The following is a 12214-nucleotide window of genomic DNA, read 5'->3' as shown; positions in this document are numbered from 1 at the left end:
ACAAGAGGATTAGATGGAAAGGTGTTAGGTAGGTTCATGAGAGAGGTGTTTTTTGGTATACTTGGATGGTTTAAGGAATGATTTGTTTCATTGAGGGTGACTTTTGTTTTCTTTAATATATGTATTGTTACTGCACATGATTAAAATCATAACTGTTACAGCAATAACAATACTTATAACAACAATACTTATAATACTTATAATAAAAATAAAAATAAAAGGTGAATAAGGCAAACAGACTTTGATGTATCAACAAGTGCACTGGAAAGCTTTAGGTTCCAAACTATGACCGTCCTTAATACTGCGATGTTGTCCAAGTATAATATAACCAAGGGTGACTGGATGTTATAGAGAACCACAAATTTAACAAATTAAACTCATTAAAAAAAAAAATTCATGCCCTGAAGGGTGTGGGCCTTGGCTCTTTCTGGAGACTGTATTTTCAATATTTTCTACATATTCAGTTAACATTAGCTGCTGTTTCACCTTCAATGACCACATTCAAAAAATTGCAATTAAGTTAAAACCATGCAAGATGTATACAAGTAGAAATGCTTCACTGGTTCTTTTATTTTTCTTTCTAAGTTTCTAAATTTCGTTTCAATAGATATATATTTTTAACTATTTTTAACTATTACTTATCTTTTCAATTTTTCAAGTTTGTCGGACCCAGGGGATCATCTGCCCGACATGCACGTTTCGCCCATAGTGGGCTGTCTCAAGGACATTCCCCTGTAATATAGATCAGAATTAATTAGTAGTCCCCCTGGATATTAGCAGTAAGCCTACATTCAGAGAGTACCCGAAAACTAAAAACAGACTCACCCCGTGTTTCTTTTAGCGTCAGCTCAGCAAAAGTTATTAGCCAAGATGGCGCCAGCTTTTTTTAGAGCTAATTAAATAGACGCTACGTTATGACGTTTATAAGCCTACTTACAGACTCAGGGAGTAGCGATGGGAGCTACGTTAGCCCCCTCGGTAGCAACTCTTTATATTGCCAATATGGAGTCCGGATTGATTTATCCATCTCCATATTTCAAATATGTGAAATTCTGGAGAAGATTTCTAGATGATGTCTTCTTCCTGTGGACGGGCTCAAAATCCGCTTTAAAGGAATTTATAGATTGGCTCAATACTATAGATACCCATATTACTTTTACAATGACTGTTAGGGGGACAGCTATTGAATTTCTGGATCTTCTGGTTTACAAAGGAGAGAGATTATGTACCTCTCTATATCGGAAACCAACTAGTAGAAATACTTTTTTGCAATTCAACAGTTTCCATCCTTTTCATTTGAAGTATAATCTTCCCTTTAGGCAATTTCTGCGTGTTAGGCGAGTATGTTCCTCTTTGACTGAGTTTAAAAAGCAAGCCAGAGAGTTGAAAGAAAGATTTCGGGCAAGGGGCTATCCAAAATTGGCTATTAAAAGAGCATATACTAGAGCAAGATTTGCTCAGAGATCACTTTTGATACAAGAAACTGATAAAGTGGAAGAGGACTGTCTCACTTGTATCTTGCCTTTCACCGAGATTAGCCAGAAAATAGCAAAAGCTATTAAAGATCACTGGCATATTATGAGATTGTATCCATGCTTTGAAGATATGCCTCTTATCTCTTTTACCAGGGGTAAAACACTGGGAGAACGCCTTAGTAAAAATAAATTCTCTATTAAGTGTTCTACAGCTGATATGCAGGGCAGTCAAACTGCTTGCGGACACTGTCAGTGGTGCCCGTTAGCGATAACTGGGGAGAGCTGGTCAGTACCAGATAGAGATAGGACTATGAGAAGTATTTCAAAAACTAACTGAAAGTAAGAATGTGGTATATGCTATTATATGCCCCTGCGGTCTAGTATATATTGGTAGGACCTCTAGATCTGTTAAAACACGCCTTAATGAGCATAAATCAAAAATTCAAACACAAAATCTGCAAGCTCCACTGGTAGATCATTGGCTTCAGAAACATCATACATGGGAGGATATAAGATGGAGGATTGTTGAATGTTTAGATGATCGGGAGGAGGGTGGGTCAATTAAGAAACTGTTGAACTATAGAGAGCAATTTAATATCTTTATGCTTCAAACTGTTTCACCTAAGGGACTGAATGCTGAAATCGAGTGGACATCTCTTATTTGAATTACACCCGGTTTCCACCGGTAGCATTACTGGATGTTTTTTTGCTGCCGGTGGAACGCCTTGGGGGGCGGGGCTTATAAATGTCAAAACGTCATAACGTAGCGTCTATTTAATTAGCTCTAAAAAAAAGCTGGCGCCATCTTGGCTAATAACTTTTGCTGAGCTGACGCTAAAAGAAACACAGGGTGAGTCTGTTTTTAGTTTTCGGGTACTCTCTGAATGTAGGCTTACTGCTAATATCCAGGGGGACTACTAATTAATTCTGATCTATATTACAGGGGAATGTCCTTGAGACAGCCCACTATGGGCGAAACGTGCATGTCGGGCAGATGATCCCCTGGGTCCGACAAACTTGAAAAATTGAAAAGATAAGTGATAGTTAAAAATATATATCTATTGAAACGAAATTTAGAAACTTAGAAAGAAAAATAAAAGAACCAGTGAAGAGTTTGATGTTACTAAAATCGATTCTATCTAAAGGATAGCGATTTACATCACTGAGGTTCTGAAAAAATATATATGATTAACTTCTGATGTTGAAGTATCTGTGTTATAAATTGTGCTTGTGTAAAAAGGATTCTACTATACTTAAAGATTAAGAGGGCTTAAAGAAAATTCAAACTGGACTATACTATTATCTATTGCTATTTGTAATAATCCAGTTTTTAAAAAATATAAAAAAATCTACTCTTGCCTGTTGTGGAGTGATATACAAGTAGAGATGAACATATTCTAACCAGCTCCAGATTTATTCAGTGCTTCATACATTCGTTCATGACCCCTTCCCCCCTCCCTATTAATCAATCCTAAATTTTAATTAGTAAATAAGGTGACATCCTTGCCTATGTCCTTTCTGTCCCCTTAATATAGTATTCCCACCTTTAGCTGTTTGCAACTTATTAAAGAGGAAAGGGGCACAGACACGGATACAATACAAACATTGATACAATCTCAGACTGAGAATAAAACCAAGACTAAATAGCAAAGCATTTGCAGTCTTCCTTTTTTGTATATATGGACAAATTTTAACATACAAAGTGTATGCAATTATTTTTTAAAAATCATGCTGTCAATATGTGCATTTAATCCCCAACATTATTCTTACTAAAATCAGTACCTTGCTGTAGCAGATTTGATATATGCTAACTACACTAAAAATTAAAATGTAACTTGGTTTATACTTTCTATGATCTCAACTATGTTACAGATATTTGACAATCCTAGATGGCTAAAAATGATGGCACAGGAAACATGTTTTGGAAGCTATAGATATTTGAAATGAACAGAACTGCAAAAGAATAAATTCAGGATAGTACTGTTTTAAAGTGAATGATGAATAATTAAAAATATACTTTACCTTTGCTCCATGTTTATGCAGAACTTCTACAACATCATTATGAGCTCTTTCTGCTGCGACATGCAATGGTGTCATTAAACTAGACAGCAATAAAGAAACAAATCAATTAATTATTTCTTAAAATAAGATAAAAAAGGGATAAAAAAAAGGTTGCAAAATATTTAGATCTGTGAACATACTCTTTGTTTTTATCATTCACATTGGCTCCTTTTCTTAGCAACAGCTCTGTAATCTGTTTACGTTTTGGGTGCAGGGAGGCCACAGCACAATGCTGCAAAACAAAGCAAAAATAAGTAAGCAAGCATAGACAAAATATATAATTGCATGCTCAGATTTCTACTGATTTTTATGTCGCTTTTTATATCTTCATCATATATTCAAAGGCTCCTCGACTACAAAGACTGCAAATAGAATCCTTCAGATATTTGTCAAACTCCTGGCTCAGATACAAAATCTACTTGAGCAAAATGCAAGCTAGTGATCAATGCTAAATTATACTCCTTTGAAAACCATTTATATTTTATAACTTCAGTGCCAAAGAGGAACAATATGCAAGTCATCTTTGTAAGATGCAAAGACAATATATTCTATGCACAGAAAATAAGGCTAAATGCAAACATTGCAATATTATCATCACTTTTATTTGTGAGAATTTGTCTATATGTTTGATATCTATTTTACTTAGATATTCTATTTACCAGATGGTTTTATTTTATTAATTGTAACTCCCGAATGAATGCAATGGTTTAACTACGTAAATCACCTTGAACTTTATGGTATTAGTTGTATACAAATACCATGTTATATTATGTTATATAAAATGGACATTTTCATCAAAAACGTTCTGAACATCTGATACAGTGACTTGCTTAAGTCTTCACATCCTTTTACATTTCTCACATTCTCCTGTCTTAAAAATGTGAAATGTAATAAAATGAGTTTCAGTGATGTGCACAACATACTCTCTACACTTGAAATGTGAAAAATTATATAAATATTTTAAAAATTAAGACTGTGAAGCCAAAAAAGGCTTGATTGCATAACTTTTCACATTCTCTCATAGTAAACCAGATTAGTTCAGTGTCCATAAACTTTTATTTATTTTATTTTCAGCACTTGATATACCACAAGTGATCCCTGAGGTGACTATGCAGTTTATGATTTCTATTACAGGTACTTTGCACTTTAGAAATGCTAAATAGTAGTAGTTCCTAAAGGGCTCACAATCTAAGTTATATATTGTAACTGCCTTAACAAGGCTCATTGCAATCACAGTAGTTGAGCTAATTCAAACACTTCAGGATAAAGAATCAAGTTGATTCAGTTGTATGATGTAAACTTGAAACAAAGGTCTAAACATGCCAAATTGGACTCCGGGATAGAAATTTTAGTGATATCTAAATGTATCTTAAGGCAATCTCAGGTCCATCTCTATAAAAGGGAAACAGCTGGTAGCAACAAGACTTTGTGTTGATCAGGCCACTCCTCAAAAGCTGTAGCTTAAGGAAACTACTGAGGAAGGCCACTGTAAGGCCTAAGATTATTACTCCACAAACGAACTGTATGGGAGGCTGGTAAGAAGACAACTACTATTTTAAAAAAGTCATACGAAATGCTGAGTAATGTTTACAAACAAAGATTTAGAGGACACTGCACATCTGTGGAGAACATTTTGTGGTTTGATGAGACCAAAGTGGAAATTTTTGGTTTCCATGCTAAATGATATATATGGCATAAAACATTATCCTTCTAACACCACCCGTACAAAACAGCATGGTGATGGCATTATGTTGTGGGGATAGATCTGCAGCAGCAGGGAGATGGAGGCGTGCGAAGATCAAGATGCAAAGTTCAGGTAAATCCAGGAAGAAAACTTGTCTGTCACAGACCTGGGACTGGGGAGAGACTAAATAATACATCCTAAGTTGTGTAGCACAAAGCAAAAGCAACAATGGAGTGGTCCAAAAAACAAAATGTAAATATTCTCAATTGGCCCAGTCAAAACCCAGACCTAAATCTAATGGAAAATAAAGTACAGCAAAATTTGAAGATTGCAGTCCACAGACCACCTCCACTAACTTAAACAGCCTGACTCATGGCTCTTATTGATGCACCTCATATGAACTTAGCAGGTTTTGGAAATAAGCCCTTTATTATTCTCTCGTTTTTAAAGTGTATAGTATGTTGTGCAAATTAGAGAACAAATTCCTTTAATACATTCTGACCTTAATTTTTTAGATATCAGATTGTGGAAAATATATAAAGGTTTGAAGACTTTTACAAAGTCCTATACATTTTTTGGAATGTGAAAAGTTTCTCTCCTGGTGATTTAAATTAGATGGGTCCACATATTTCAACCTGGCATATTTTTAGCAACAAAAATGAAATATCTACTTTTGTCTACTAAGTTATTTCTACAGTTGAGTAGTCAATTGACACAACTGTTTCCTATCAAGCATTTCTTGCCAGTCCTACTCAATTTGTTGAGGCTCATAATATGATACATTAGAATGTAAAACTACATACATACAGAAATCCAAAGGGACCCAGGGCGAATGGTTTGGAAGGGTGGGGGGGGGGGGGGGGGGGAGAGGAGCAGCAGCAGCCAGCATAAGAGGTTCAGACAGCCAGATAAGCTTAACTAACCAAAAGTGCTATAAACCATGCTGACTCTACCTCTTCTCACGTCACTTCCCCCTTAGGCGGGAATATGGGTTTTAATGTGGCTCTGACACTGTGAGAGAGTGCTATTAAGAGAGCGGGGCAGCATCCTACAGATCTCTTATAGCAGTGAAAACAAACGCTTGCAATCTAAGTAACAAAATTGCAGATATGCAATCCCTTACTGCTTGAGGCGGACTTAAATATTATTTCTCTTAGAGATATAGTTCCTGAATGGGATACAGCTGTACCATGCTATAATCTGCTTTGGAGGAATAGAGATGGCCAATAAGGAGGAGAAGTAGCACCTTTATGTGAAGAATGATATGAAAATGACAAATTCAAGGAGGCGTGGGAAAAGGGAAGAAGCACTGTGGACTGTCTTGGAAAGAGAAGATAGCACTTACATACACACACGGGTTGTCTACAGACCTCCATCTCAGACAAAGGAATTAAATAAATCTAGTAATAGATTTCAAAAAGTTGGGATCCTGTTGCTAGGCAGGATCTGACAGAAGTAGAGATATCTTAGATGCATTTCAAGGAGCTCTACTCAGGCAAAAGATGGAACCCACAAAGAAGAAGGGCATCACTGGATCCAGTGATCAAGATTTGATATAATTTCTGAAGTACAAACAGAAAATCCAAAACTAACACTGAACTTTCAAAAAGGAGACTACGATAAAATGCTTCTAGGAGCAGCTGCAAAGGTCAAAAATTTACATCAGGCATTGATACTGTTCAAAAATACTATCCTAGAAGCCCTGACAAGATATATTCCATGCATTAAAAAAGAAGGAAGGCAGGTCAAATGACAGTTGGCCTGGTTAAAAAGTGATGTGAAGGAAGCTACTAGAGCTAAAAGAAAATCCTTCAGAAAATAGGAGAATCCAACTGAAAATAATAGGAAACAAGTCAAATGCAAAGCACTTATACGGAAGGCAAAGAGACTCTAAAGAATGCATTGGAAGCAAAAACACATTGTAAAAACTTTTTTAGGTATGTTAGAAGAAGCCGGTAAAAGAATCAGTTGGATCACTAGATGACCGAGTGGTAAAAGGCGCACTCAGGGAAGACAAGGCCATAACGGAAATGTTAAGGGCCTTGTTTACCAAGCTGCACTGGAGGCACACTAGCATTTTTAGCGCGTGCTAAACGCTAGAGACACCTATAGGAATATAGGTGTATCTCTAGCGTTTATTGAGCGCTAATTTTGAGAATTGTGGGAGTGCAGGTGAAAGGGGATCCGGGAAGGCACGAAGAAAGGGGGTGCAGGGAGCCAGGGAATCCCAACGGGGCAGATTTCATGTGCACAACACCCACATTCAGAAAGCTGGGCTACCGGAGGCAGAGAGGTTGGCTGGGTTAAGGAAGAAGGGGAGGAACTACAGTCCCAGAATCCTTCTCTTCTCCACCCGGCTGTGCAAGAGTTAGGGGAGGAGATAGAAGATTGGGAAATGGTCTCTGAGGAAGGTGATGAGGGCCAGCTGGAGAGATTGGGGGCGGGGGAAGTTGAAGAGGAGGATAAAATGGAGATTACTGAAGGACTAGAGGAGGAACAGATGGAGATTGGAGCTCTGGCTCAAACCCGAAAAGCTGCTATAAGAGGGTGGCTAGCTGTGCCTTGGAGAGACTGGTGGAAGACCGGAGGAGAGAGGCTGAGGCGCTGGGGAAGATCTCTACTAAAGAGGGAACAGGTGCAGCCCTGGGAGAGAAAGAGGGCTGGGCACAATTGAAACCCCAGCCTGAACCAGGTGGGAACAAAGCTGTGTAACTGTGCTATAAAGAGGTGCAAGAAAGACTGTGTAAACTGTTTCCTACTGAAAAGGTCCGGGCTGCAACCTACCAAGCTACTGTGTTTTCTTTCTGATAATGTACTGTTCCCTAAGAGAAGTAATCTTAGGTCAAGTGAAGTGAAGTTATATGGACTGTTTTGAACCTGACTTGTGCTTTGGGTAGCAAGCCCTAAACAACCTGGAGTTAAAGTGTGCCTGGGCATTTATGTTGACCTGAAGCAAGAAAATAAAAGCCCTTACTTATAAACGTTGTGCTTTGAATGTGCCTCTGTGAAAGGAACGGAGGGAGGAAGGAGTCCTGGAAGTTCTCAGGGCCTGGAGCTGAGGCTCAAAGCAGCCAGATTGCTGTGAAGTGAGGCAGCAGCCATGTGAAGAAGAAGGCAGCTAAGCAGGGTCGAGCCTGGCTGGGTCCTGGAAAGCCGACCCAGCTACAGTATGCACCTTAGTAAACAAGACCCTAAAAGAATTCTTTGCTTAGATTTTCACCAAGGAAGATGTGGGAGAGATACCAGTGCCAGAAATGATATTCAGTGCTGGTGAGTCAGAGAAACAAACAAATCTCTGCAAACCTGGAAGATGTAATGGAACAATGTGACAAATTGAAGAGTAACAAATCATCTGGACTGGATGGTATATATCTCAGAGTACTGACAGAATTGAAAAATGAACTTCCAAAGCTATTGTTAGTAATATGTAATTTATCTTTAAACTCAAGCATGGTACTGAAGATTGGAGGGTGGCCAATTTTACACTTTTTTTTATTTTTAAAGGGATCCAGAGATGATCCAGGAACTTATAGACTGGTGAGCCTGTCGCCAGTGCCAGGCAAATTATAAAGAACAAAATTACAAAGCATATACAAAAGCATTGATTAATGAGACAAAGCCTACATGGATTTAGTCAAAGGAAATCTTGCCTCACCAATCTACTACATTTCTTTGAAGGGGTGAATAAACATATGGATAAAGGTGAGTCGGTCGATGTTGTGTATGTGGGTTTTCATAAGGCATTTGACAAAGTACCTCACGAAAAACTCCTGAGAAAATTAGAAAGTAATTGAATAGGAGGCAATGTCCTATTGTAGATTAAAAGCTGGTTAAAAGACAGAAAACAGAGTAGGGTTAAATGGACAGTATTCTTAACAGAGAAGGGTAGATAGTGGGGCTTCGCAGGGGTCTGTGCAGGGACAGCTGGTTTTTAACATTTAGAAACGATCTAGATATAGGAATAAGTAGAGAGATAATTAAACTTGCTGATAACACAAAGTTATTCAAAGTTGTTAAATCCCAAGAGGACTGTGAAAAAATTACAAAAGGACCTTACGAGACTGGGAATCCAAATGGCATTTAATATGAGCAAGTGCAAACTGATGCATGAGGGAAAGAGGAACCCAAACTATAGCTACATGATGCAAGGTTAACAGATGGGCAATAACAAAGTACAGTTACTTCATTACAGCTCTTAAGTACTATTGGCAGTACTTTTACTTATAACAAGTTACATTTTTTTGATCATACTTTTTACTTGTAACTCGTTAAAAATAATCTGTACTTTCGTACTTAGTAATGAAGAACAAATTTATAAAGTAATTAAAAAAATATATTTTCCGTACCTCTGCTTCTCCCCTCTATAGGCTTTCCAAGCGATGTTGGATGTGGTTTGCATCTGATCGGGCCTGAACATCCGGTCCCAAAAGTAGCAGAGCTGAGACTAGACGTTTGGGCACAATCAAATGCAAGCCAGCGTCCGACATCACTAGGAAACCCTAGACCCTGCATGGCCTGAACCAGAAGAAATAAGCTCTCACTTGCAAATGTTGCCAGAATATTTAAAAAAAAAAAATTTTTTTTAGTGCTCCATGCCTACGTAGTAAGGAGAAAGCCTGGTGGAAAGAAGCTTGAGGCACCAAGCGGCGTTTTTGCAGCATTAACACTGATAAGTGCAAAGGGTTGGAAGTAGTGGGCGGGAGGGACGAGCAGCACCAGCACCAAAGCTCAGGAATTGGCCTGTAGTCTGCACATTCCCCTCCCTGTACACTCACCTTACCTTCCATTGTGGCAAGAGGAGGAGCAGCTCAGCTGCACGTTGGGCTGCTTTCTGCCCCTCTGCTGTCTTAGTCCCTGGTGGTTCCTGCCATGTGGGAGGGCCCACGAGGCTCAAAGGAAGTCATGCCCGGGACAGCAGAACAGGAAGCAGCCCAACATGCTGCTGGGCTGCTCCTCCTTTTGCCATGCTCAGCAGAAAGGGAGGAGGGACCTGTAGCATATTGGGGGTGGCCTGGCGCTTGTAAAAAAAAAAAAAAATAATAATTTACAGAGATGTTCTTGCTAATGTCAAGATAGGGGGCCTTCCTGAAAGCAGTGATCATCATACTATATAGTTTTATATAAAAGCCAAACCAGTCTTAAAGTGCTGGATTTCAGATATACTGACTTTAGTAAAATGTGGCAATATCTGACAGAGGAACTAGCAGAATGGGAGGAGATAAGGGAATTGGAAAGACAGTGGGCCAAACTGAAAGCTGCTATATAAGGGGTTGCAAGTATCATTTTGAAACCAGCAAGGGAAAGAACAACAGGGGATTGCTCCTGTCCCAAACGCACTAGAAACCAAGGCATCGTTAAGGTTGGTCCTGGGAATGCCTATATGGGGGTGGGGGAGGTGTAAGTGTAGGGTGGGGGGAAAACTTGTCTAAGGTGCCAACTAGAAACATCAAGCAGCTGCTCTGCAGCTGATGCTCCTGGGATAGTTTAATGATGCTGCTTGCAGGGTTGATTGCAAGCAGCATTATCCTTGACCACTGGTTAATTGCTTCTGTAGTATATTAAGGAGCTGAAAAAGCTTGACTTTTACCACCCCTTAAGAACTACCCCCTAAATCTTAGCTGCCAGATTCTAAGTCAGGGTTTCCCAAACTCATGTTTGGGACTGTGACCTGGGCAGGCCTTCCATAGAAACATCAGCCAACACCTATGGGGGACCACACACACACACTCTGTGCCTGCATGAATGACGTTGCGGCCACAGAAAGTTTGATGTGTGCTGGTCTAGACCATTCTTCAAGCTTCATTAGATCCCTCATGTTATCCACAACATCCATGTAGTCTACCTATTGCAGATTTTGTTATCATTCTCAAAGGAGCAATTTTCATACCACCTGTAAACACACACATTTTCCCTTCAAATCCTTTTCCAATGTCACTTATAAATACTTGGCCCAGCACGGATCCCTGTGGCATTCTACTGGTGGTTTTCCTTGACCATAATGAACAAAACTACTAAGTGTTCAACCAATTGTTTTGCCCAGTTTATAAATTTTAGTTTAACTGCCAGACTGGTTATATGCTTACTAGTTTTCTATGTAGAACTGTCACAAATGCTTTACCTCAGTCCACACAGGGCACATATCAACTACTCTGGTCACTTCAAGAATTCTCTCAGATTTGTTTGGCAGGATTTTACCTTGGTGAAACAATATATTTATGTATTTATTTTTGCCTAAAAGTAAGCAGATCATAACATACTCTTAAAAATAATATAAAAATATCACATTCCAACTCGCGTTGAGGGGTTAGAAGAGAGGATTTCTCATGAATTTCCTTTCAAAATTTGAACTTTTGATTTTATTTGGAAGAGGAAGGAAGCCCGTGCAAGTCCCTGAGTGCTGGTGGTGAGGAACAAATATGTGCGAGTCCGAGCAAAACCAAAAGTAGCACCTGTTTTTTTCTGCGCTTAAACATAAGCTTGTCAAGTGAAATAAAAAGTTTTCTTATATTTAAGGAGCAGAAGAATGGCACTGATGTGTGCTTGCACTTCTGGGTTTGAATGGGCATGTGCACAAGAGCTTTGCTTACAACATTCTTGTGCGCATGCGCTAGCCACATTCCTCCCCCTTGTACAACACCCATATAATTCGCATGCTGTTAACACTGAGAATTAGGAAGCTATTTTTGTGCGCTGGTTCTGTGGTACTTTCCGAAACTGTTCCCTAGTTCTGAGCATTGGCCCGTTGAGGATTTAGGGTTTGGGAGAGTGGGACTTGATGACTGAATAGAGAGAGAGAGAGACAAAAAAAAAAGGTTGACAAGAGTCACCAGGACCTCCACAATCAGAAAAACAGCCACACAATAAAGGTATATTATCTATGTCTAATGATTAGAATGGGTCAGCTTCAGAATGCACATTTCTTATAGCCTTGCATTTTGCTCAGAGGCAGAAACATTTCCGATTCCTCTTTCATCAGTGTTGTTCACAGAGAGTG

General features: G+C 39.0%; 1 protein-coding gene across 1 annotated transcript in view; it reads right to left on the bottom strand.

The window, feature by feature from the left end:
* Window positions 1–12214, bottom strand: part of TNKS (tankyrase) — a 505381-nt gene that overhangs the window by 255495 nt on the left and 237672 nt on the right. The window contains exons 10-11 of the mRNA XM_030194488.1: window positions 3677–3768; window positions 3498–3576 (exon numbers count right to left, since the gene is read on the bottom strand). Of these exons, the coding sequence (XP_030050348.1) occupies window positions 3498–3576; window positions 3677–3768 (171 nt within the window). The remainder of the gene's footprint in view (window positions 1–3497; window positions 3577–3676; window positions 3769–12214) is intronic.

This window comes from Microcaecilia unicolor, chromosome 2 (genome assembly GCF_901765095.1).
Source record: "Microcaecilia unicolor chromosome 2, aMicUni1.1, whole genome shotgun sequence".
Classification (NCBI taxonomy): Eukaryota; Metazoa; Chordata; class Amphibia; order Gymnophiona; family Siphonopidae; genus Microcaecilia; species Microcaecilia unicolor.
Note: the sequence above shows the minus strand (reverse complement) of the source record. Positions and strands in the feature narration are given on the sequence as shown.